Source organism: Petromyzon marinus, chromosome 22, assembly GCF_048934315.1.
Source record: "Petromyzon marinus isolate PM22_M1 ecotype Great Lakes invasive population chromosome 22, UKy_Petmar_22M1.pri1.0, whole genome shotgun sequence".
NCBI lineage: Eukaryota > Metazoa > Chordata > Hyperoartia > Petromyzontiformes > Petromyzontidae > Petromyzon > Petromyzon marinus.
Genome location: NC_133688.1, coordinates 18,639,132 through 18,666,527, shown reverse-complemented (window position 1 = coordinate 18,666,527; position 27,396 = coordinate 18,639,132). Strand labels below are relative to the sequence as shown.

At 44.3% G+C, this 27,396-nt stretch overlaps 3 protein-coding genes across 7 annotated transcripts in view; 1 reads left to right on the top strand and 2 right to left on the bottom strand.

The window, feature by feature from the left end:
- The window catches only part of ADGRD2 (adhesion G protein-coupled receptor D2), an 82,359-nt gene extending 79,795 nt beyond the window's left edge, over positions 1–2,564 (bottom strand). Inside the window, exons 1-2 of one of the 2 annotated variants that reach the window (XM_076068807.1) lie at positions 2,091–2,564; positions 1,064–1,112 (exon numbers count right to left, since the gene is read on the bottom strand). In XM_076068807.1, the coding sequence (XP_075924922.1) occupies positions 1,064–1,111 (48 nt within the window). In that variant the 5' untranslated portion in view covers position 1,112; positions 2,091–2,564. The remainder of the gene's footprint in view (positions 1–1,063; positions 1,113–2,090) is intronic. The other variant, XM_076068808.1, reaches the window with a different exon arrangement.
- Positions 2,565–11,342: 8,778 nt separating this feature from the next.
- LRRIQ3 (leucine rich repeats and IQ motif containing 3) lies at positions 11,343–24,861 on the top strand. 2 transcript variants are annotated; one of them, XM_032958729.2, is made up of 10 exons: positions 11,343–12,814; positions 14,386–14,721; positions 16,287–16,565; positions 17,158–17,220; positions 17,703–17,853; positions 18,218–18,447; positions 19,092–19,254; positions 19,597–19,725; positions 22,748–22,976; positions 23,740–24,861. In XM_032958729.2, the coding sequence occupies exons 1-10, from the start codon at positions 12,155–12,157 to the stop codon at positions 23,942–23,944; spliced, it is 2,445 nt and encodes an 814-aa protein (XP_032814620.1). In that variant the 5' UTR covers positions 11,343–12,154; the 3' UTR covers positions 23,945–24,861. The 2 variants fall into 2 exon arrangements, with proteins under 2 accessions (XP_032814620.1, XP_032814621.1); XM_032958730.2 differs by lacking the exon at positions 14,386–14,721 and having other exon boundaries at positions 11,346–12,814.
- On the bottom strand, positions 24,490–27,364 carry UBL5 (ubiquitin like 5). Of its 3 annotated transcripts, none has more exons than XM_076068814.1 (5): positions 27,274–27,364; positions 26,159–26,220; positions 25,462–25,545; positions 24,889–24,926; positions 24,490–24,761 (listed from the first exon to the last, which is right to left on the bottom strand). In XM_076068814.1, the coding sequence occupies exons 2-5, from the start codon at positions 26,212–26,214 to the stop codon at positions 24,718–24,720; spliced, it is 222 nt and encodes a 73-aa protein (XP_075924929.1). In that variant the 5' UTR covers positions 26,215–26,220; positions 27,274–27,364; the 3' UTR covers positions 24,490–24,717. The 3 variants fall into 3 exon arrangements, with proteins under 3 accessions (XP_075924929.1, XP_032814624.1, XP_032814623.1); XM_032958733.2 differs by lacking the exon at positions 27,274–27,364 and adding an exon at positions 27,110–27,258; XM_032958732.2 differs by lacking the exon at positions 27,274–27,364 and adding an exon at positions 27,110–27,226 and having other exon boundaries at positions 26,159–26,241.
- Between the last annotated feature and the right edge of the window lie 32 nt (positions 27,365–27,396).

Here is a 27,396-nt window from a genome sequence, read left to right as displayed (position 1 = left end):
GGCCAACGCAGTTTCACAAAGCGTCTCGATTGAAAGGATGGGCTTTATACATGAATGGGGTAACTATAAATCGATCACCACGCATGATATAATTAACGGAGGATTACCGAATTAAGGACTTATCGGCCCTGCCACCATATTTATGCCTTGACCACGTTTACCGATCACGTCCCATGTACAAAATTAAGTCGTTACACGCTTCGCGCTTCTGATGATTGTTAAAGCACGTCCCAGGTCGAGACGGTGTGTGTGTGAAAGGGCACCCCCTGCGGTAGCTGCCCCTGTGCGACACAAGATGACCCTGCATCTGGCCTGCAAGCGGGCATCAGTCTTGCCAATATGTGGCGATGCTTGCTGTGTGTACTGTACTGTAATCCCAACCGCGTAATTTGCAGCTAAATTGATCGAGTTCGGATGATGACGCAGGCACATGATGGCCTGCTCGTTTTTAATGACGCCACGTGATCATTAAACTGGCCACAAACTATAGCTCAACGAAGTGGCTTATCATCATGTGGAAATGTATAGCAGCCACATACTCAAAACGCATGTTGATTCTAAATGTGGAGGGGAAAACCGGAGGACCCTGAGAAATATCCACACGACCACGGGGAGAGAGACACGAAAACTCCAAATCATACAGCAGTCGTCAGGATTGGGATCGAACCCACGGCCTCCATGTATAACAGGCGAGGTAGTTAACATCTTGCCAAAATACCCTATGTATAGGGGCTCTCTAAGAGCTCACTCTATGTGGTGGAAGCCCTTCTGCCAGCAGTAGCGCAAGCAGGAAATTGCAGGGCTGCTCCTTTACTGATTTTTTTGTCACCATCGCAAGCAAATGTTAAGGTTACATTTAGATTAACGAAGCGAGCAAAACTGAACAATCGAGATGGTAAAAAATAACATCGATTGTTGAATCGAATCTTGACCTCGGATCCTGGCAGTTCATGGAATAGCTTGACTGGGGGTAGCTGGGGGAGGGGTGAATAGTGGAAGGTTAAGAGGTCAAACGCGACATGCCTAATACCTATGTAAATGGGAATTTTCAGCTTAGACTCACTTGGAATAAGGCGAGCGTGATGGTGGCACATCCCGGGAGCAGTGACATCCTGAAACCCAAAGGAGCACACGCATTCTCAAGGTCACCCCCACCATCATTATAATTGTCGTCATAGAAAGGGCCCTTTATTCCTGAAGAACACAGTGATACCAAGCTGTTTTTATTTATATTTGCGTCCGCTGCGTGGAGCATGATCATCATCAGCAGCAGCAGTCATGGGCAATCAACTGTTGGATGAAGACCTCCCCAACCCACCACCAGCCTCTCACAATCGTGCGATGTAATTATTCACCCGGCAGTGCCTTCACTCGAGCTGATGTCATCTCGGGCACGTTCTATCACTTGGCCGGCGGTCGGTTATTTCTCTTGACAACCGACAATAATCCCGCCACAGCGGCTCATAGTTCAGATGATTTTCAGATGACAGAGCTCAATAATTAATTCCACTCTGGAGGGGAAAAGTGGTGAATAGCCGGCTGTTATGCAACACACCATTTTGTTGGTGTTGCTACAGAAATAAAAGGCAGGTGGCAGGCAGTAAGGGCTGAGGACACAGGCCCCTTGTCTCTGCAAACAAAGTTTTTCCTCGAAGGCTTAGGGATGAGGCTGATGAACGTTTGCGAAGGAAGAAGCCGAATTATAGCTTTCTCATGAAATCCCGATTCTCCGATTCTCATCTCTCGTGCCAATATTATCCACAGGAAATGATTGAAAATGCGCGTTTCGCTTTTTTTTCTGCAGAAAACTGCGCCGGGGTAATCAAATGTTGGCAATTTTCAAAATTACACAGCCGCTTAGAATACAAGTGTATGGTGGGGGCTAGGGGAAAGGGGGGGCTGGCGGGGACTGAAGCGAATACATTTCATCCTCTCGTGTAAAATGCTAAGTCAACATAGCTGCCGGTGACATATCATTATGCGCCGAGAGAGAGAGAGAAAGACCCCTTTGCTAACTTATGATTTAATTTTACGTGAGCAGATGAACGACAAACAGCCGGAATAAACCGCACGCATTATTTACAGCTTACCTTTTCAAGACGGATGGCTCTTTATGTGTGTACCGTCCAGAGAGAGAGAGAGAGAGAGTGCAACAAGCCCTCAGCAAGAGAACTTGCCCGTAGCATCAGCAGCCGCGGCAATAATTTTACATTATTACTGCACGCAAAAGATGCAACGTTGATGACGATTCCGCATTTCGGTTGCCAGTCATGTCTCCGAACGCTTGCAGAAATATCCACCGACGGGGTGGACTGATGAACCCCCAAAAAAAGAGCTTGTGATTGATTCAGAAAAAAATATAACAGACCCACTCGCAAATAAATTGTATAGTAAGTATTTTTTTAAGTGAACAATAATACGACTACATATCACGCCTTGCAAACTCCATAACTACAAACGGGACTACAACGGCGGGGCTTACTTACACAAGCCCCCTGGCTTTAAACACGAACTACTAGCACCAGCTACGGGAGAGGAGGGTGACAAGCATTCAGTGTTGGGGCGGGGGGGTTGAGGCGTTGTTGGGGAGGAGGAGGAGGTGGTGGGTGGTGGGTGTTCAGATTTTTTTTTGTAGAAACCGTAACCCGTTCCCAGAGCACAGCCTTTTCACATGGTAATGAAAGCCATCAATCCAGGGTGGCGTTGCATTCCGTCTCCAAACAGCGGTCTTAATGAGCGAGATACGGCAGAGAGACGAGAGAGAGATGGTCATGGACACAGATGTTTGCCCACAGAATGTGTGTGTGTGTTCGGGTTTATTTATATATATATATTCCCGTCCCATTTTGTGGGCCCTAAATATGTGAACATTAGAATAAAGAGAAACGCCATCAGGCTGAAAGTTTGGTTGACTTTGCAGAAAGTTAAATTGCACTTTAATAGCTTGATGTAACAATCCAGGTAGGTCGCTGTCCGTGCAAAAGAGGCAATGTTTCATGTGTCTCGACGGGTCCTCTGTTTTATCTCCCGGTGAAATTAAATATATTACTGCGACGGGAAATACTGGCGCTTCGTGGACATGAGCTCTTCATTACGATCACCCTCAGCCATCATCAATCCACTGCTAGATGAAGGCCTCCCCAAACCTTCGCCATCTCTCACGCGGTCCTGTGATGTAATATTCCACATGGCATCGAACCTGATACGAGCTGATTTAATCGCTCCGTCTCTCTCGTGAACTGCGTTCCGTGTTTATTTACGGATGTGTACGGCGTATGCACGTCTTTGCTGTAGATGAATGCATTTACATAGACCAGTACGGATAGTTAATAAGGCCTAACTAGTATAATGTATATTGTTAACAATAATGTACATTAATTATGCACAGGCCCTTTGTCAATCCACTGGCGGAGGAAGGAATCTCCATGCAATGTCGGCCATACTGGAGCATACTTCACCACTCTGGTCAGTGTGGGTTGGTCAAGTCGGTAAGGACCAGGGCCAGTTCAGATGTCACTTGCCACTGATGGTAGCCAAGCCGGTAATCAACTCTCAGGTCCGCCGGGATCGTAGTGCATTGTGTAGAAGTATGGTCAAACAATCCGCGGGCCGACAGCGTGGGGAAGCCTTAATCCAACAGGGCACTGACAATGCATTCTTAATAAACCTTGTGTATGACCAATACGCAATGTAAAATGTTGTGTCAGTCGTCGCAGATGGCTGATTCAATATCAAGACATCTGATTATATATTTTAGTGTTCGCTGCAGCAACATATCACCACCCCCCGCCCATCCCGAATGTTTCAGGGTCTCGAATGTTAGCGTTTTGAGTACCTGTAGTGGTTCGAGGTGGCTCGGAGCACGAACTATGTATCCACTGCCGTACGAAGCCCTTCCTGTATAAGCAGTGCGGTCATAACAGCGAAATAACACGTGTTTACAAGAGCACCTGAGACGAAGATCGTCTTGTACGAGGCACACATTAAAACGGAACATAATTTAGCCTCGGGGAAATGACTCGAACGTGTGGGGATAGGTTTTACAATAACAATAATACACATTTTCCTCGGATCGAGCCCCTCATTTTAAAAGCAAATCTCGTGGCGCGTTACGGAATAACGGCAAATTGCAATGCTGTGATATAGGACGCAGAAGCACGCGGCATTAACACGGCGAATCAAACGATATGTCCTGACATTAACATGTGAATTGTTCTGGGTAGAAAGGTTTGTGGTTTTTTTTATTTATTCTTCGTGTGCCCCCAGGTACTTCGTGCCAAAAGTTTATTGCGTCGCAGGTGAATTCAGGGTCACCCCATTGTCACAATTACCTCGACAATCATTGCCATTATTATCACCCCCAGTACTGTCATCATCATCGTAACCACTTCCGCCATGAGCATCGTAATTATCATCAGCGCTACTCAACACCGCCACCATCATTATCGCCGCCCCCACCACTATCACCACTGTGATCATTATCACCACCACCAATGCCACCACCATGATCATTATTTTAACAACCAACCTAACTACGACCACCCACAATCACCACCGCCGCCATCATTTTCAACTTATTTCGCACCTCCGATTAACACGGTTGGCTACGTACTGTGCGAAAGAAGTTCAACATACAGACATCATCGTAACAACCACCACCACCACCACAACCATCATCACCACGATCTTAGCCCATCGGTGTGACGTTTCTCTGACGTTGAGACAAATGTGTTGCCGCACTGCATTGCACGGCAGGAATCTGCGAGCGTACGGAGAAGCCCCCCCCCACACACCCTCACTCCGCGTGTCGCGGAGCCGCGCGCCTGATGCCGCTAATTGCGCCACGACACGAAAGAAGGCCGTGCCGGGCGTGCAGATGAGAATCACGGCAGTTTATTGTGCCCGCCGGAGCTGTCGGGGCCGAACGGGGAGTGGAAGAGACGAGACCGTAGCCCACGCAAAGCGCAGCGTGGGTCCCGGCTCGGATTCGCATATATATATAAAAAAACAAGGTTAGAGCAGGGGTCATCGCCCGAGCAACCACGCACACAGCAGCAGCAGCGACGGCGGCGGCGGCATCATCGTCGCAGCATCACCAAACCACTTGCAGTACAGGTCTAAAAAAAAAAATCTACTGTGTATGTGTGTGTGATAGTACTGCGTTGGCTGTGGTGTGCAATCACAAATGACGGGCAGATGTCGCTCTGCTAAGAAGAAAGGCCATTGCCCGAATCGTGGAACCTTGTATATATCCTAGGGCAGTGCTATTGACGAATGTGTTTGAGTGTGCATCATATGTGAATGAATTCACATATTCTACGCTCGATTATATATGTATTGCATGTATTGGACAGGCGTCATCACTAACTTACGCAGGCATGGTCAATCCACGGCTGAGGTGAAGGCCTTCCCAGCACCGTCGAGATATTTCGCGATCTTGCGATGTAATATCCACCGATCTCGTGCACGACACACGGGAGCTGATTTCATCGCTCCATCTCCTTAGAGGCAGGCGTCCTGCCGGGCGCGTTCCGTCTCTTGGCTGCTGTGACCCCACTCGATATTCTTGACCAGCCTGCTCAAATGTAATGCACGTGTATGGTCATGAATGATATCGTTATCATTCACGGCCCTGTGTTAATCCACTGCTGGATGAAGGTGGTTGTTTGGCCATACTTCGCCACGGTGGTCATTTCGGGGTGAACAACATGATTATATATTAGTGTACGGTACAAACATAACAATTGCCATTGTTATTAATAATATAACTTATACTTTTTTATATATGTTAGGCCACGTATGTGTCCAGGTGCATTCACGTTGATCAGTGTGTGGCAACACCTCTTGTGGCGTATAGGGGTGTCCCTTCCAAAAGCACCGGAGGGGAATTGATGGGCGCAAGGCACAATGCCAGAGAGCCACGCCGCGCGCCTGACTGCGGGAGATAAGAGTCCTCACGCTTTGTCACAAATAAAGCGCCGCACGCGATAGTTGAAAACCATTCTACAGAGCATACGCGTGTTTGTGTATGCACATATGCGGCGTGGAGTGGTGGCGCAACGGGTAGCGAACGGCGCCCGTGATGTGATCCAGGCCAACCGAGTAAGATTCCCAGCCACGGCTAACATTTGTGGCGAGTGATAATTATCTAAAGCGGTCCTGGACTCCCACCGCACCCTTCTAACACTTCCACCCCAATCGAAACCAATCCCCAATGACCAGCGTGGTGAAGTATGGTCATGCAATCCACATGACCAACACGGTGTGAGGAGGCCTCCATCCAACAGTGGACTTTAAAATAATGTAATTTTTGTTCATATATCTTAATTTTGGTACTGTCTATGGGTATATAGTTCAAAAGCGAGCACGTTCAAAATGACCCTGGCCAGAATTATTCGACAATTATCTCCCCACGCTCGTAATTTGACAACGTGTCCTAGTTCAGGCCAACGATTTGATTCAAGCGAGGATTATTGTTACGTTACGATAAATGGTGGCTCCTCCAATGAATGCAGACGGTGACGTGAACCCATTACAAACATATACATCTGTAAGTTAAAAAAAACCCTTCCATGCACAATATTCGATGTGTGGATAATAAGTTGGAGTCATCGATATAAATCGGCAAAAAGACGTATTTCACCACCACCACCACAGTGCATGTATTGCGGCTGTTGTCAATCCAACACATGGCCATAGTGTGGTGAATGCTGGGAATATCGTGGCAAGACAGGGGGAAGCATGGCAGAAGTGCGGAAGAGAACATGGGGCTGGTAAGTAAGCGTCGTTAGATATGAACGGGCAGAACAGCGGCTGTGCAGGGTGGGGCACTTGCGCTGCGCATCGCTGATGACGGCCGATTGGGAAGAGAAGACCTAAGTAAGACCCGTTGGTGGGACACTGTCACGGTCGACCAGGGGTCGGCAAACCAAAATAACAAGAAGAGACATTTTTTTAAATTCGTTAAAGAACTCGATATTTCAAGCGCCGCGATGCAACGTAAATGCGAGACGGCTGTCTTTAATACATACGGAGCAGCGATTCTAAAAGAGCCGCACGCGGCTCCAGAGGCCGCAATTTGCCGACCCCTGGGGTAGCCCTTCAAGGTCGTTGCGTTGTCTACTGTGCAGCAACTGCGGGGCTGGCGGAGGGTGGCTATTTTTTTTATCTCGGACATATGGTCATCATCATCATATCACGCACTTTTGTATCTCCAGGCGAGAACCCATTGAGGCAAAACGTCACTTTTTGTAAGGGTGACCTGGTCCTACATGCCTACAATAAACAATCGTGTAGACTAATTGAATCTTCCCCCGCAGGAATATTCCAGTTGGAAGGGTTTTTTTGGGCAATGGCATTTCGTGGCTTCTGTGCCTCATACACAAGAGCTTCGTATAATTACTCGCTCAGTCGGCAAATTAACCACGCCATGGAACGGCATTGCCGAGTCGTAAAAAATAATCGGCCACCTTGCACCGTGAAAGTAATGCGACAATTATACATAACATGCGGGTATATAATTCTAGATTGTGGGCATTTGCATTAACACGCGTCAAACATTGCGAATGATTGTTGCGTGATGTTTCGATGGTGCTATTGGTTTGCAAGCCCGAGATTGCCGGTTCGATTTCCCGGCGCGGCAGTCGAAAGACTAGTCCAGGTTTCTTAAATCACCCCCCCCCCCCAGCGCTTCTGTCCGCCCAGCAGTTAAACAAGGGCTCCATCAGAGTTCGTCGATTGGTGGGTGGGGTAAAGTGTGGGTATTCCCACCTCTTCCAAGACGTCTGGCAAGGGTGGAAGAGTAGGTCAAATTACCCTCGAAGAGGAACCCTCTGGAACTCGCTCGAAGTGGAGGCCCTTCCGCCAGCAGTGGCGTGAGCAGGAAATTGCAGGGCCGCGCCTTTACCCTTTTTGCCGATGCGCTCCCCGTGCATAAAAGGTGGTGAGAATTCTAATGTGCGCATCAAACGTGGTACACATTCGTTATCTCCTGTTAATTACGTATGCTAGTAATACGAATTAAGAGAAAAAAATACGGTGTGAAATTAAGAAAAAAATATGGAAAAGATAATTGGCATTTCTGGGACCCCCCGGTGATTGGATTTAATGTCGTTCATTAAGAAAACGCTGACGCGACCAGCGACTTTGGTGAGCACAATGGGAGAGAGGCAACCACGCCAGAGTGGCCATAAAGATGACGATTGCTGCCTTGTGGGTGAGCCGTTGTCAGGACTTCACGTTGTGGAACTTGGCCCTAATTTATGTCGATCTACGCACACACGGTGACTCGTATTCCGCCGCCCTCGCACATTGCCCAGAGACAGTGGCAACACTGGTGCTCATGCAGTGTCTATATGCCCTTGTGTGTGAGTGTGTCTGAGGGTGAATATATGGGAGCGGTAGTGCAGCGGTTAGTGTGCTACGCTACGAACCCGGTGACCCGAGTTCGATTCCCGCTCACGACCGACACCAGTGACAATAATCTGAACCGGTACTGGGCCTCCCCTATGTCGACATAACCACAAATGATTACTTGGTGTGGTGTGTAAACATCGCCACAAGGGAGACAAAGGCAGCCGGGCGTGATGCTTGCCACTCACCCCCTCGTGTGCCGTGTCAGCCTTCATAGGTGCTCGTTAACCGCACTTGCCCAAGCAGTCTTATAAGGCTATACGGGGATCTTTGTATTTGCTTTTGTGAGTGAATATTTTCACGGGGAGCGATAGAACAGTAGTTAGCGCACTGCGCTACGAACCCGGCGACCCGAGATGGATTCCCGCTCACGAACACCCCCCATGTACTGTGAATAATATATACGGGGGATCTTTGTATTTGTATAAAACACGCTCACACAGTTATGTGTGGTGCGTTGACCTCGTGGGTGAGCGCACTTTGTCGTGAACCCGGCGGCCTCAGTTCGATTCCGAGCCACGGCTTACATCAGTGGCGAGTGATATGAAAACTTGTCATGAGCCTCCAAAAATATTCAAGTGGCTTTTCAAAATATTTCATCCAGCAGCGGTCGCATTTTCACACACACGCTTACTATGATAATGTATTCAGCATCAAACATTTAAAAAATATATATATTCAGCTAAATTAAGTAAAATGAAGTTCAATGGGGTTTTTTTGGACTGTTGGCAACCAGGCTGAGACCGTCACCTCGGTATTAAATCGCGAACCCTGCACGTTAATCATGCGCATCTGAAACTCAGAATCTCAGCAGTACCGGCTCAATGTTTCTGACCTCTTGTGAGCTGCGCGGTCACCTCATAAAATGTTCAGGCGAACATTTACGGGTAATGTCTGAATGTCTTCAGGGAGAAAAAGCCACTGAGAATACCGTATACGACTTGGCTTTTCATAACCGCATCTCCACAACTCAACATGTGGCGGTTGGTGGCGTATAATTTTTTTTAATGTTGTAACATTGACGAAAAAAAACCGCTCTGTTGAATTGTATCCCTCGAGATGGATTATCTCGTTTGCAAGATTGTGCAGGGTGTAAATTGCCACCGCATGCATAGCGAGTACGTAATCACAGGTATACGGATATATTAATATACAGTATTGTAAAAAAAATGATAACATATACTGTCGTATACGTTTCTAAAAAAATCAGAATTGTCACAAAAGGCACAATGGCAGTGAGACAAAAACATGTTTTGTTTACCAGGTAAGGCCCACTGAGCTCTTTTTTCAGAAGCGACCTGGCCACACATGATAACTCGACGAAGTGGCTTATCATGTGCAAATTTATATCAGGCATGCACTCGAAATGCACGTTTCTAAATGTGGAGGGACAAACGGGAGGACCCGGGAGATAAAATCCACGCTACCACGAGCAGAGAGCCATGCAAATTCCAAATATACAGGCATCAGAGTCGAGATCAAACCCACGACCTCCTGAATACCAGGCGAGGAAGATAGCATCTCGTCACTGAACGCGAGCTTGCACTCGGGCAGAACCTTACACCACTGTAGGCACGGGGCAACCAAAATTAAAGTGAAAAGCTCCATCCATTCTCCATGAGTTACATCCATTCTCCACGGGCTGAGACTCGGTCGAGTTTCATTTGCATAAATTTGCATAAGTAATTCTCCGCACTTATCAGTGCCAAACAGATGCTGCCCAGGCAAAAAAAAAATCTAAGCGAGCGCACGGACAACAGCCAGAGCGGTTGTAATCTGGAGCAACAGACAAAATTACTCCCCGGAATTCAAGAGGATTTGGTAAAATAATGTTTGAGAGAAGAAAAGATTATGAAAATTAAGATGAGTTTTTTTTTATATATATACCGGCGTCAACATTCTTTGTCGAAGACAATGACACACGTAAAATATTTAATTTGGCTTTACTCATTTGACAAGTACTGTCAATTATTCGATTATTGGCCTGACTATGCACTCATTCTGAATTGGAAACTATTATTTTTGATAAGTTTGTTTGTACAGTACGCATATATTTTTTTTATGATATACGCTAGGGAGTAGCGATTTAACGTCCCCCATCACACTAAGATTAATAAAAGAAATATTTTGATGCTCTTTCGAAACACTTGGGAACGTAAAATATTAATTTAGACAAAATCGTCACAACCCGAGTTACCCGACTATATTTTACGTGCACTGCAAGGACAAAGCAAGAATACCCTACAGTAGATTAATACATCGAATAGTTTTGATTACTTTGATCGTAACTCATAATCTAATCGTAATTACTAATGGACTTACGTAAGGATTAATCGTATTTTTGTATTGTTTGTTGTTGTAACGCTGGGACCTGCCCCTATTGGACATCTGTGAAAAAGAGCGTTAAAGCTCGTCGGATTCCTCCAGGATATATACAGATTCTGATTCTGATTCATCGCATCGTGATGATTAACTAAACCATAAAGTTTACAGGGTGGTCCAGATGTATAGTGACCCCCAATTAATTCTCAACAACTTTTTTTTATAAATATTATTTGGGTCTTTCGGTAAAGTCAAGTAAATAGGTTTAAATTAATACAAATAATATAAACAAAAAACTACGTTTCGATCGCTTGTTTGGTTTCCTCCTGATGACGATCGCTTGTGTTGTGATCGAAACGTCATAGTTTTTTTGTTTATTTTATTTGCATTAATTTTAACCTATTGACGTGACTTTCCCGAAAGACCCAAAGAATATAAATTCCTGCAGTCACGAAAGCTTTAATTCAAGGTTTTTTTAATTAAGTTTAATTGAAAACAGAAATTAATATAAATTTTGATTTAAAGCTTTCGTGACTGCAGTAATTCATATTCTTAGCTCTTTCGGTAAAGTTACGTTGAAGGGAAACAATAAAATAATATATAATATTGTTTATATATAATATTGTTTTATAATATATAATATTGTTTATATATTATTGTTTTATATATATTCTATTCTTTTATTGTTTCACTTCAACGTGACTTTACCGAAAGAGCTAAGAATAGAAATTAATATGCAAATAAAAAACAAATGTTAGGGTTCAATTCACTGGGGGCCAGAATACATCAGCAATACCCTGTGACATGACAGTAATCGTAATGTGATCATTATCGAAACCCCCGGTGACGAATCGAGCGGCGCACGAGCGAATCGCGTTCCGCGCGCCGCTCCCCGTCTCGCGCTCCGTAGCGCGGCCGTTGCCGTGGCGACGCGGAGCCGCGACCAAGCCGAGGTCACTGGGACTGCCTCTACTCCTCATCATCCTCTCCTCATCCTCTCCCCCTCATCATCCGCTCCTTCCTCCTCCTCATCTCCCCTCGACTCGTGTTCTCTCCTCTCTTCACTCTCCGTCTCGTCGCCACTCTCGCACCCTCTCCTTTTCTTTCGCCCTCATCTCCCCCGCTCTTATTCACCTCCCCCGCTCTTATTCACCTCCTCTACGCTCATCATCCACTGCATTCACTCTGTCCTCATCGACAGCGGTCTCTGCTTTATGCTCTCCCCGTCTCCCATTTCGACTCCTATCCTCTCTCGCATATTTCTCTCCTACCATTTCCGCTGCTCTCTCCCCCGTCTGTTCCATCTCACCTCCTTTTCTCCTCCTCATCTTCGCCCCTCCCTGCCCTTCTCAGCCCTCTCTCCTCTCCTCGTCTCTCAGCATCTCCCTCTTGCTTGCACTGGCCCTCACAAACACGCCACATGAAGGAGGCCGTGGATGGGTTCCTGGTCACCCCGACCTGGCCATTGATTCTCAGCAGAGGTCAGGCGGCCTCGCGGAAGGTCGCTGGGGGTCAACCTGCGCGTAGCAATGTGACCCGGGATGAAGCTGCCCGTGGGAGCGTCGTGACCAAGAGTCAGGGTGACTTGGGAGACGCGACCCGGGGCCGGAGCAACCTGAGCAATTGGATTCACGATAAGACATATCTTGAGGCGACTCGGAATCGCGGCGAGCTGAGAGAGGTTACCGAGGATCAGATAGCACGTGGAGATGTGACCACGCACCAGAGTAGCCTTGGAGATGTGCCCCGGGATAGGAAAGCCCTAAAGGTGACCCACGGCCAGGTGACCACCGTGCAGCCTGACTTCAGGGACGTGACCCTGGGCCACGGTAATGTGCGGGAGGTGACCGGGGATCAGGCAGGCGGCGGGGAGGAGGCTCCACGGGGTCAGAAGGGGGGCCCCGAGGAGCTGGGTCGCCTGGCCGTGGTGTGCCTGAGCCAGGCGAGGCTGGGCAGCACGGGGGACCTCGCGCGTTGTCACTCGCTGCGATTCCTGCACCTGGGCAACAACTGCATCAGGAGGGTGGAGGCGCTGGGGTCGTGCCCCCGCCTCCTGGAGCTCGACCTCCACTCCAACCAGGTGACTCGGAGACGCCGGAGGGGACGGATGGACGGGTGGATGGATGGAGCTAGCGAGTGGTGCAGTGTTGGCGGTGTTTACGCTGTGGTGGCGAATTGTGTGGTGGTGGTTCGGTGTGCAGCTCGCATATTTGACCGTCACGTGTATCCGCCCTGACCAATTAACCGCATGGTCACGTTTGCTAAAGGTGTTCTCATATCCTACCTTTGCACAGAGAGCTGATGATCGAGGTTGTAGGCGGTTATGTGAAAAGGTCGGATATCCCAACATCAACTTACATTTTGACAGCTACGCCACACACAAATACTGCACCGCGTGTCGGTGCTTAATTGGTGAGGGTGGATATGTGACGGTCGGATATGCGACGTACTGTGGTAATTAAGCTAGGTTGGCACAGAGTAATGGTTTACTATATAATTTACGGTACAATTTGGGTTTATTTTAGGTATATATTTATTTTAATACGCTGTAACCCAAATCCTCCTAAACCACTTCCAACCTGTCCTGTCACCATTGCTACATCACTACTTTAATAATCCCACTCTTATGTACCATTTCATAATTATTGTAAAGCGCCTTGGATTAAGACGCAAAAAATAAGATAAGATGAGATTTGTTGAAAGAGGGAGTCGCAGGTAAAGAAAACAAAGTCTTGAGCCTGAAGTTGCACATGTGCAGGTAGTCGACAGTGCAGACGGCTGGGAAAATTCAGTATTAGACAAAGGAGTAGCAGAGGAGAATAAACGACCTCCCACTGTGAACCAAAGTTGACTGGGGGTTTGATTCCCACTCTCATGGACTTTTATGCCAGGCATTCCAGCGTTACCAAAAGTGCACAACTTGTTTAAAGGTAACTGTTAAGGCTCGCAAACAGTTCAACGTTTGCATTTGACTGCGTTGAGAACTGCGAAGCAAGAGACTTCTAGACTACAATGATGCAAAAAAATACATTTTCTGTTTTACTGATTCCTACGTTATTTTTTGAGAAAGTGATAAACTATTTGGACGTTCGCCTGATTAAAGAATGGGCTTTGATTTATTGTTTAAAATTTTCATGTAAATAAAAACATTAAAAAAGGAAGATTATGGGTTATATTTATTGGTGCAGGTCTCCTGTGCTGGGAAATGATATATCATTTCTGAATTGAACTGCAAAGGGATTTAAAAAAAATGGGTTGCATCAACTTTGAATGCATAAGTGGTACGAGATTGCATCTTTAAACATGTTTTATGGCCTGGAAATGTTACACTGAGCACAGCAGTGTGGCACATGCCGTTATATAATAGTTGCTGTAGAACGTTACCTTATTTTTCACTAGGTACTATTTCAAACCAATGAATGCAATTATAAGGCTAATGTAATTTAAACTCGCGGTGAATTAATGACCCTTATTGCACAAAGCGCTTTTAAGGGACTTGTAAAAGCCGCAAACGTTTATAATCGTTAAATTAATGCGTTTATGTTATTTCATTTTCTATTTAAATGTAGGCACATGGCTTTAATGAATACATAAATTATTCACGCGCAAGATTGATTGAATAATAAAAAAAAGAATGCGTGCCGATTGCAGATCAGCGCGCTGCCGTGGCCCGACTTTTGGCTCGGGCTGCCAGAGCTCCATGTGCTGTACCTTCACGACAACCCACTGGGTACCGCAGCCATACCTTCCCTGGCAGCCTGCCCGAGCCTCGTGGCTCTTACTCTGGCCGACACGCCACTGTCGCTGCGGCCAGGCTATCGGCACCGCGCCGTCAATTCGATCGCCACGCTGCAGGCGCTGGACGGCGTGGTGGTGGCTGACGAGGAAATTATCGAGGGGCTGGCGGGTCGCGCGTCGACGAGCGAGCGATTCCGAGCCCTGAGCCCAGCCATGGTCGTGGGCATACGCACCTGCCTTCCGAGACAGGTTTGAACACGCGGCTTCATTCGGTGTATATATTTGCCCACTTAGGTACGGATCTGAAATGTTTGACGCCGACAGAAAGTATAGGAAATTTAAAAAGTATAGAAAGTTGGATTGAGAGCTGCATTCGTGGAATTAGGCTGAGAGACAGAATGAGGAAGACATGGACGGGAGAACAACATTATTAAACACTTTCTGCCAATGGCCCTTCATACCACATAGGAAAATTAGTGGACATTGCCAGGACACATCACTCGAAGGGATAATGGCCAATGGATGAGACTGGTGATGGAATGGTTGTCAAAGCAAGGAACATACTATGAAACTTTTTCAAACATTTTTTTTATTTCACCAAGTAAAGCCCACTGAGCTAATAGCTCTTTTACAGAGGCGCCCTGGCCACAAATGATAGCTCAACTGAATTGGCTTATCATGTGGAAAATTATAGCAGCCAAATAATCTAAACATTCCTGAGAGGGTAAGATCAGCCCATACGTCAATGAGATTGTGGTATCATGGGACCGTGTGGGATGGTGACGGCTTTGGGAGGCCTTCATACAGAATTGGATCAAGCTTAGCTGATGACGATGAAAATGAAAAATGGCAATTGTGTAAAATGGCATTGCTAGCCATCCAATAAGCCTTTGACAATGAATGTTTTTTTTGTGTTCCTTCTCGAATATCACTTGTTCTTGGGATTTCCATAAACTGTTATGTTGTAACTGAGTGATGCATGAGTACGATTAGGTTTTATATCTGTAACTTATATTTGTGTAAAGTTTTCAGGGGACTCTATAATGTGACTTAAACGCAGCCCGTTCAATAATTAGCATATGAAATAAGCAAAACACTAGTGCTATAAAATTTTCACAAATACAAATGATGCATGCATAACAAATTAACAGCAGAGAATCAATCCAAAACAGCTAATTCATATTATCTTTTGGATACATACTTAGGCTGTGTTCCAGGATGTCAAACAGTAGATTTATTGTTCGTTAATAACAAAATAGACTGAAGTTCTGCGCATGCATGTCATTATAGCACTGTAGTGACGTCGTTGCATTGACGTATTAAAATGGGAGTGTAGTCAAAGTGATTTTGGATTGCGTCTTCTGTCACTTAAGTTCATTTTAGCATATCAATGCATTGACGTCACGAGAGTGGTTTAATGGTGTTCCTATCCATAAATTTAAAGTCTTCTTTCTCATTTCCAAAAACCTCAAACTTGTGTCACAAAGCCTAAAACACACAGCCGAGGTTTATATCTACAACAGAAAAGCCATTTACTGCATAAGGTCACAGTTGAGCTGCATGACTCTCGATGTGTTGTTGGATTGTACCGCATGTTGTACAGTTTGATGTCCGATATTTCTCTCCGGGTGCTGCAAGTTTCTTCAGGAACTGAATTATGCAGCCTGCCAAACATCATGCTGAACAACAAACGGTACAACCCGAAAACACATTGGAAAACCATAAACGCCATTTGTGTTTTTGTTTGCACTCTTCCTTTTTGTTTTTATGTGTACTAAGAAAATCAAGTATCTATTTTTAAATGCTACAATCAGATATCGTACATCGCAAAGATGCAGCACTTCCAGAGGCTCCTGAAGGACATCAACGCAGTGCTGGCACGTCACTCTGCTGTGCACATCATCCAACGTTGGCTTCGCGGGCACCTCGTCCGTGCCAGGCTCGGGAAGGCAGACAGGAGGCTACCAGCTAAGTGCGGCAGAACATCTCGGCCAGAGCGGGAGGAGCGAGCAATCCTGGCTGAGGGCCTAGCACGGGCCTGGGATGGAGGACTTTCTGGCCAGATGACAAGCAGGAGCCAGTGCAAAATGAAGGTGCTTGTCGTTTCCGTCTGCTTTTAATGTTTTAGTCTTACGGTCGATTTCGGTAAACCGTTTTAACTATAAGTTACTTTTATTCCACAATGGAAAAAAAAAACAACACATGGGAACGTTTCAAAGTGTATAAGTATACCATCCATTTTTTTTAAAGGATGGACATTGCCCATATAGTTACTTAATTTGGAAAAGCCTGGAAATGTTCAAAGCCATTTTGCAGGGGGTTCTGCATTGGCATATATGTACGTTGAACTTCTTTCGCACCGTATGTAGCCAACCGTGCTAATCGGAGGTGCGCGGCATGAGTGTCCAGTTCCTTAATTATTAGTTCTCTATCAAGTATAATGGGTAAAGCGTGTTGTCAGTCTACTACTGGATGAAGGCCTTCGCATATTTCGTTGGTTAACAGGTTAATTCAGATTGGTGAAAGGGGGTGGGGAGGGTGTAGCTAGAAACCGTTCAGATATTACTCACCACTGATATTTGATGTCACTGGGAATCGAACTCATATTGCAGTGTACTAACCACTGCACTATTGCGCTACTCTGTAGTCTGTGTACATGCATTGATATATCTTATTTTACTCAAGGAACAAGCAGAAGTCAAGCATCTTACGATAGATTTGAATCAACTGCACACAAGTACTGTCCAGGTAAACAGATTCTTCACGAACAACATACGCCAGTGCATGATTTTGTGACTATTGATTTTGTGTCATTGGTTCGTACAAAAGAAACTGTACAAAATTTTTCAATTGACTTGTAACGTCAATATACACTCACCACAGGTATGAGATAGTGGATTTTGATGTGCATTTCACTTGTCAGTCGTGTGAAAGTGGTGATTACACGCATTCAAGTCTTGTATTGCTACAGTGGTTCTGCTCGAGTCACATCTCAACACAATCACGAATGTATTGAGCTTTGTACTAACAATGGGCTTTTAGTGAGCGAAATGATTGTCCCAAGGAAAATTACTCAACCGCGCGGTGAAATTTGCAACAATTTAAGCTGACTTATTGTGCCCTTGAACAAAGCTAGTATGTTCCATTCATTGACATCACATGTGTGTGTGTGTGGTAGGGAATGCTAAAGAGATTTAAGTTTTTATTCACCATTTATATTGTCTTGCAAGGATGCCTTGGATCGTTTGAGCCCAACAAGTGCCTACCCACAGAGGTTCTACCCTTCCACTTGGATTCATTCCGCTCCTTTCAGGCACCAGCGTGGTCACAATAGTGAAGTAATGAGACGGAAGGAGACAAAGCCACTTGGACAACAAACAGGTCTATTTGTCTCTTAGCCACGAACACACATGTAGACTTAATTATGTTTTTTTTTTATGCAAACGCTTGGAAGTAACAAATGTAATGGTAGGATATTTAATGTACTATAACCTTGCTTATTTATAATAACAATACAATGACATACCCAGGTAAATTAATCGAATGTTTGGGAATAATTTTCCCGATGAAGTGATTGTCTTTACAGCAGTAGTTATAAACATTTCGATTTCAGAAAACTTCCATTAAATCGTCTTTTATTGAACATGAACCATGTTTCAGAGTGTAAATTTAGTGCCACTGACACTTATGATTAGGATTGTTTCCTTTTAAAATCGCTTACATCAATGTATGTGTTCCACAATAGTCTTGGAGACACGGGATAAAGGTGATGACTTGAACACGGACGTCAATCTGGAAGACCAACAAGTCCAGTTCCGCATGTCGGGCCTGTGTGCCAGGATCCACCAGTCTGATCCTCTACGGGATTTGCTGCTTACCCGGCATGAGCAGGCATGTGATGTCAGGAAATCCGTGAGCCAGATCCATTCTCTCATTCAGGATGAGTCCAGGACAGAATTTCTACACCGACCACGGGTAAGGAATTGACAGAGAGAAAGCTGCTAACCAACTAGCAGATCACATTATTAGACCTCCTTTGCCAGTACCAAAATATAATAATAGGGTGTTTCTCCTTTTTTCTGGCAACAAAACTGAAACCTTTTTACAAGGAATCATGCATGCATTAACCACAATACTTGTGGTCAAAATGCAAATAAAAAAAACACTCTGATAATATATGCATTCTCCTTGAAACTGGTCCACACCAGAGACGGCTTTCTTTTGAGCCTCGTCTCAATTGGTGCTAGTCCAGAGGATGCCAAAAGGCGTACAGCTCAAAGACAATGCCACTATCAAAGTAATGAGGGCTCGGGGTAAGGTTTTAGTTTTGTTGCCAGAAAAAATGAGAAAACCCCTATTATTTATGGAACTAGCAGATGTTTTTTTACGAAGTGCATTTATTTAGGTTACCACTTTACATATTTAATGCAGACCGCACCAAACGAATAGAAAAAAACACATTGCAATCCAGTCAATTAGATATGCGATTTGCATTCCTTCCAGGAGACCGATTATTTTCTTGTTCACGTGTATCTGCCCTGCTTTTGAAATAAAGGTCAAATACTACGAGAAACGGTATGCCAACGTGTAGGTGCGTCTGTGTGTGCGCCCGCGACCAGCACCCCACGATGAGTCTGGACGAACGCCTGCACCGTCGCTCCATGGGGTCCCACGTGCTGGCGCCGTTTGAGACCCTCGAACGGGCTCAACGAGAGCGGGAGAGGGTGGGGCACCTTACCGCCAAGGCTGAGACCGTGAACAGGGCACACTCGGCCAAACGAGGTGCGGATGTGGGGGTGCCGTGTGGATGATTGGGTTTCACGACTTCTGGCCAATGGGCAGTGGCGACTTTCAAGGTCGTGTGCGCCATGACAAGTCAAGCTTGAAAATAATGATAGAGGAAAATACTTCCTTGCCTGATTAGATGATAAAATAAAATCATTTGGGCAGATGGCCTATTGTAAGGCAGCAAATGGGCATCTATTTCCATCCTCCCATGCAGAGCAATCTGCTGGTGTAAATTTGAACACCCACCACCATCACGATGCTATTAGCTCTGTGCCAATGACCTACACATTTTTTTAAAGTTTTTTTTCTCACTTCCTAATTGCATTTGGAGAGCAGTGATGCAGGCGCGCATGCGGGGCTTTCTGGAGGAGAAACGTGAGGTCGCGGTGCGCCTGAGGGAGGCAGATTGCGCTCGCATGACGGACGACCTGCAGCGACAGAAGAGGCAGGCGCCCCTTGACGGAGGTATTTTCTCTTTAAACCGAACTATATTTATCTTATCAGGTAAGGCCCGCTGAGCTATTTCGCACTTTTTCAAAAGCGACCTGGGCACAAATGAAAGCTCAACGAAGCGGCGTATCATGTGGAACTTTATAGCGGCCAAGTACTCTAAATGCACGCTTCTATATGTGGAGGGAAACACCGGAGGACCCAGAAAATAACCCACGCGACCAGGGGAAGAGAGGCATGCAAACTCCAAATATACAGGTGTCAGGGTCGAGATCGAACCAACGAACTCTTGTATACCAGGCAAGGTAGTTAACATCTCGCCACATGGTGGCGAGATGGCAAGCCCTTGACTCATGTTCCCTTCATCCTTTTTTTGTGCTATTGCTTAGCACAGGACCAAAGGCCCAAAATGCCAAGTGGCTAGCAACAAACAGCACTATTCAGGATTCCCTAAAGGTGTTATAGGAGTCAAAACGTTTCTTGAGTTAAGCAAGGTTATACGAACTTGAGAAATCAGCGGGAGAGGACGATCCAAAGTCGAGCAAAGCGAGGGAATAAACAAGTTAAAACCTATTTTGACCTGCAGTGTGGTGGTTGAACGCCATTTGGGTGGGTCAGTCTGAACGGCCGTGTCCTCAACATGGGTGGATTAACGAGTTGAGTTCACAGGAATAGTGACAATATTCATAGTGATAGAAGAGTGATAAGGGGGTGAGAGAGTCACTGGAGCAAATCAGTGAGTGCCGGATCATCAGTCAATCCGTTTAACATTGCATTCTATCACGTACATTGTCATGGTGCTCCACCACAGACACGACAACGGTAAAAGATCCTGACCGATTTTGAGATTTCTTCATTTTACTGTACGGCCCCCTTAACCATCGAACAAAGATGGTCACTGCATCGCGCGTTTTCAGATGCACTTTTGCGGCCGTCTGGAACGCTCTTCCTTCCGATATTAGGAACCCAATGGAGCTATGCACTTTAAAATCTAGATTGAAAACTCATTTCTTTAAAACTGCTTTTTGTGTTTTAGTTTGTCTTACCCCCGAACCTCTGATTAGCACGGTTGGCTCCGTACGGTGCGAAAGTTCACCATACATACATATACGTACATACATAAGAGCTATTACAGTGGCACAATTCCAACGCTCTTATAAAGCTACACATTAACGTGACGGTAAAGTTTATTACACAAGCATGAAATGTAAGTAGCTATTACATTATCGAACACTTAATGGCGAGGCTGAACTCAATCTTAAGTTGTGCTACCCTTTATGTGCTATGAATGGTCACTGCCAAAAACATCATCCGTGAAATATTTTTTTATTTTAAGGCAGCGTTATTGATGAATGTGTTGAGGTTTTGTTTTGTTATGTGCACCTGTGAACGACATGCAAGTGTCACCAAATAATGTATAACACTGCAGGTCAAAACACTTCTTAAATTGCATGATACCCCTTCTTATTTTTTTTACTTAACAATACAACTTACAATTTATTCTGGTCATACCCAACCTTATCCACCGCTGGATGAATGCTTCCGCATGCCTTCACCGTTCCTTCTGCTCTTGCGATGTTGCAATCCTGCACGTGAACCAATCTCATAGCTCCATCTCCTCGGTGGTCATCTTTTCGAGCGTGTTCTCCACGGCTGCTGTCACCACTCTCTTTCATTGGTCATCCTCTGGCATAGTGACGTGACTTGCTCAAGCCCATGCACTTTCCTCAACTGTCAATGATGCCTATAATTTCCCCCAACCCATGTTTATTTGCCTAATTCCAGGGATGCATCCGTCCATGCTTGTTTGGCAACTTTTCGGCTTTTATAACCGTTATACTTTGTCCATGTTTCTCATGCACGTCGCAGCACTTTGGCATGTTGCCGTTATCAAATTGAGGTTTACAAAATCACTCCAGTCTGCTTTTGTAATTTAAATCCATAATAAAGGTTTTTGGGTTAGATCGTGTTATTTATAAATGTGTCGTAACCCTACAAGTACTCAAACTGTAAATGTTGTGGATTCACTCTTCAACACACCGGTGGGCTAAAGTAGTGAATTATTTGTCTTTTGTCAACGTGACACTTTTTTGCTGATTGGCCGTGTCGGGTGGTGGAGGGTTACAACACATTTATAAATAACGCGATCTAACCCAAAAACCTTTATTATGAATAATATTGGTCGCGAAAGCCTACGTGTTGAATTTCAATCCACCTCAATAAGTGCCTCATGGTGTTTTTCCTTCGGACAAACTCTTGTTAGCAAATTTGTTGAATGTGGCTTTTTCTCATGCAGCCCGTTTGTAAATAATGTCCTATAGTTCATTTCCATTGCTTGTTATTACGATCATTCGAGTATCTGAGATGAGTAATGATCTCTACATTAATTATGCTTATACCTTTATTTTTACTATTCAATATTACGAAAATGTCTTTGCTGTGAAACAGCCTTGGTGAGAGCACATTTTCTTGACCGACTCATTTGTAATTTATTGCTTATTTCCTGCAATTTAGGTGTTGTTCCATGTTCAAGTTATATTTTTGACCTATGCTATCATATACAATCCGTGTATGTGATAGCATAAGTCTAATTTTTCAAATCAGTTTTATCTTCCTTCTTTGAGGTATTATTCCATTCAGGTATGTGTCAATATTAATTTTGTTTAAACAGCTGGTCCTACTTCTTTGTTACTCCACCTGGTCTGGGATATTAAAATTTTACATTGGAATAGGCAGTGTAAGCTTATCATCAATATTCCTGTATTGTTTTATTTTAATACACAATTGTTGTGCACAGCCAAACATGCTAAGCAACCAACAATGATTCTGTTGGTGTCATAGGCACGGGTGGTTTCTTGCATTTCACCACTGGATGGTCTTCGTGTGCCTTGCCAGTCATGGGCGGTTGCTTGACCACAATGCACCGTCAACGTGATCGGTGAAGGGTGTTGTCGAGTCCATAGCAGTGTGTTCACCAATGCGCCATTCCACCCTCTCCTTCCACACTCACAAACTCGCACTGTTCTCTTGCACGCAGACAATGCGCGTGAACGGAGACTGGACCACGACCGTCGTTCGCGCCAAGCGGAGCTTGATCTGGCACGGGCATTTGGGTCCCAGCAAGCGGCCGTGGGTAAGGCGTTGTGGAGGCACGACTGGCAGATGCGCCGGCAGGAGGAGCGCAGCGCACGCGCGGAAGTGGCTGGGGATCAGCGGGAGCACAGTCTGCAACAGCGCGAGATCGTGCGCACGTTCCTGCAGCGCAGGTTTGGACGTTCATGTTCTCTCCCCACTGCGCCTAAGTTTCCAGAAAGTGAATGTGCGAAAACTGTACTTTCTCTAGGCATAAGGCTGAAAATGAACAGCCCCAAAACCTTTCTCCAACAATCCTCCACACATAACTTGCTGATCAACTGTGTTGTGTCAATTTATACTGTTTGGTGGATAGAATAACAAAACTTGCCTACTGTTTCAACCGCCACGCTAAAATGTAATCAAATTGGCGACCTATGGATTGCAAGTCCATTGTGCTAACCATTACTCTAAATATTTTAATATATTATCAAGCAGGGCTCCTGGGATTAAATTGAGTATGCGTAGGTGGGGGTCCTGTCAATACCACTGCATCTAAGACAAATTAGGAAAAATTCAGGCATACGCATTAATTATGTAACGATTTCTAACACGCATGTATCATAGCGGTATGGATGCAAACGGAAAGCTGTCAGGGCACTATTTGGTTGAATATATGCAATGAGACATTTTATTAGAATCAAAATCTTTAGACTAATGGATTCCGATGAGCTATGAAGCTCTTTTTAACAGATGTCTGGGTTGTTTAAATTGAGCAACACTGATCAATGTGGTCAGTTTTCAAGTGCCTAACAGCAACAAAACTTGATATTAAAGTTTTGTTCACATGAGAACATATTTTCAAGTTATTATGACTCCCTCACCATTACAGATCTTATGCACAAATGCTTTCAACCTTAGTTGGAAAGTGTTCAAAAAAATTGCGTGTGCTTGCAGACAAGAGAAGTTTCAAGAGCAGGCCGCGACCGAACGGACACAGCTGGACGTCCGCCTCTCTCGGGACGCGGTAGAGAAAACACGGGAGGCAAACCGTCGTGTCGACCGTCTTAAGGCACACAGGCTCGCGCCAAGAACCACGCAGATTCACCAGGTTCACGTGCCAAAGGAGTCCATCACGTTGAGTCTTGAGGGATTGTTCTGAGAATGAAGGTGTCTGTATGGCTGAGTGGCTCCAGAGGTCAGAGCAATACGCTTGCACTGTTGAGATCCTGGGAGCTGCTTGTGATTAAACAGTTATCTTGTGTAGTGAGTTGATGGTCTCAGCCTGTTACCAATAACTGTATATAAAAGCCATTACATGCAATGTTGTTTCTTACATGGCTACCATTCCAGCACTGAGAATTAAATATTGCTTTGACTGTAATGAACATTACTCTTATATGCATAGCAAGTGGGACAATGCTTCCTTCAACTGTGTGGACCAGAAGTCACTTCATCGAATATCAAAGGTAGCTCTATCTGCTTGCATGGGCCATTCTCTTACTTGAAGGGAAACACTGCTGTGACACATTTAAATGGATACTTCGTTTTATGACACAATTTGGGTAAAACCTGGGTAAACTAAAAAATATATAAAAAATACAAGCCTAATACCTATGATTGATTCAAAAGCATATCACTTTGTGAAAACAATTTAAATACAGTATCATAGCACTTTAAATTTGCACAAGAATTGTAAGACATTGGTTCGACAAGTCAACTTGCATTTTTATTAGAAATAAACTTGATAATGGCATGAATGTAACAAAAGCCATTCCTATTATGGAGATACAATGTTAATGAGTGTCAAAGAATCAAGATTGTATTACAGATTCCCCATGTAAATAATACATTTAATTAAAACTGACTGATGTACAACGATGTCTTGCGGAACATCCCAATTATGGAATTGTTGACGCCATCCCTGCATGTGCTTCATTGGTAGTACAGCTCCAGATTTTGTCCGTCGTGGATCTCATCTGTGTTTAAACATCAAGGATAATCGCAATGGAATGTTTACTTTAAAACATGAGGTGAACAGGTAATGTGCTTCATGCATTAAAAATTAAAACACTTTAAGGCGTTGTTTTTTTTTGTAAAGGATACAGTCCTCCAGCGTAACGTGGTCTTTAAATATGGTGTACCTGAAAAAGAGAAACGAGATTAAATGATTGCTAAAATTGCTAAAACTGAGTGTAAGGTATATTGTATGTTAAGCCTGATATGGCCCATAATTAAGTACCCATCCCTACATCACTGTTATACATGTAATGATTAGTATATTCAAATACATTTGAACCCAATACATGCATTGAACAACGCTTGTGAGACTAAATATATATTGTACAAGACTGGTTTATGTAACTCCGCCGCTACTAGATATTATACATCTACAAAAAAATTTGAATACAATTGTGACCCCAAATAACAATTATTCGAATTGCTTAACGGGTGAAATCTGACATGTCTAAACTGTTTCCACTATGTCCACCGTAGATAACGCACGGGTGTGTTCATCAGGCAATTTTCATACACTTTGGAGTGTTCCAGGATTGTGCGTGTTGGCATTAAGTATAAAAAGTACACATAGAAATGGGTACTGTATTTACTGAATACACATTTATCAGCTATGCTGTATAGATGTATTTTGACATATACACACGTGTTCCAGTGTCTTACCATTTCTTCAGGACAATTTTGTCCCATTTTGTTCCAGTCTGTGCTGCAATAAGCTTTTTTAAATCCCCGATTGTGTCGCTGGGACTGAAGTATACGGTCAAGGCATGTAAACACAAGTCATGAACATCCAACAGGTTAAGTTTGATGCCTAAAATGCATTCTTTCTCAATATAAACAGTAATTTTTTTAATATATATCATTTTCCAGATTATAAGATGCATTGAAAATCGCACTCAAAACCTGTGCACGGTGTCAAGAAAGTTATACAACCTGTTCACACACACCAAGTTATAAAATGCACCTCCAAATATTGCTTTAAAATACACAAGAAAAGTGCATCTTTTAATCTGGGCAATAAGGAAATTCAGTAACTTGTAACATTACTTGATATTCTTGGCTCTTTCGGTAAAGTAACTTTATGAGTCACGTAAAGTGACTTTATGCAGTCACGAAAGCTTTAAATCGAAATTACTTAATGGATTACTGTCTCCTTAATGCGCTGAAGCGCTAATCCATTTTAAAGTTTTATTATCTGTAATGACATTGTTTCAAAGCAAAATTTCTAAAAATAAAAACCATCACTACCAAACAAGTTACTCTCATGAAACCAGTTCCTGTTTACTTTTGTTTAATAGACCGGACGCTGATCTATTTTTTACGACCGTGCATCGAATGAACCGCTGCTGATGAAGGATACTTGCACTTCACCCGCACTTTCTTTCCCAGCCGATCGTTGCAGGTGATCTCCAACATTGTGACCTGCGGTAAATCACAACAGCACTGATAACAAGAAAATGCACATTGCATTTATACGTTACATTCAAATATGACCTTCGTTTGAGTAGGCGAAACCCCACTGATGTACAAAACTAGTTCTCCCGGGTGGGGTGCAATGCACATGTGTAAAACGTGAAACGTCTGTGTCAATCTACTGCCGTGGTCTCCCCAAGCTATGCCGGTCATGGGGCCTATTTGACCATACTTCACCACACTGGTAAGTGCGAGGTGAAGACGGAGAATAGGACATTGCAAAACATGATTTAGCGATATTAAACCTCAGAAATATTCCCCCTGGATTTGCGTATGACCGTATGGGGTAGAGGTAAAAAAAAGTAAAATGTCACGAGCCTGTTCCGGACACGAACTTCAAGCTTACTTTAAAAGTTACCAAGAAAGCCATTATTGCACTCGGATGACTCCCCGTATTGCTTGCGAAGTTACCACGAGATACATCTATTTGTTACAACTTTAAGTTTTTAAAAAAAAAATATGGAATCGGTCACTGGGAACAAATGAAATGTAACACAAGATACAAACGTAATCCTCGAACTGCATTGCACCCCATTCGAAGCTGGCTTCGTCAAGTAAAGAAGAGGGTTCGGGAAACATCGCTTAACATCGTTACAACTAACACTATATCAAATCAAGATTAACACTATATATACGATCTGAGAATCAAGGCCCTGGATCCCAGGCTTCAGTGAACGCACGAGTACTTCGAACCAAACAGCGCCTCGATGAAAGCTGTTAGAATGCACAACCTTTAACAACGACCTCGATTAACTATTATAGGTAACCAATGACCAATTAACCAGTAAACTATATGACTGTTTATTGATAAATTGGTATTTGAAACGGAGTGGCTTACCGCTCCTCTTGTGTTAAGATTCTGGAATAGAGGCCACAGAGTAAACGCAGCCTCCGCGTTGGACGTTCGCATTTTCACGGGTCACAGTTATTACGCCGCGAAACTTCAACCCACCAAAAAAAAAGTCTTTGTAGCAACTTTTACCTCCAGAAAAAATTACTTACGATCAACACAGCGTCGCACTTTTGCCAGATCTACAAATAATAGCAATGTAACGTTCCTTTATATTTTTTTGGCGGGGTAAAAAATCGTACCGCATCACACGGCCTGCGTTGGTGAATGAGTGA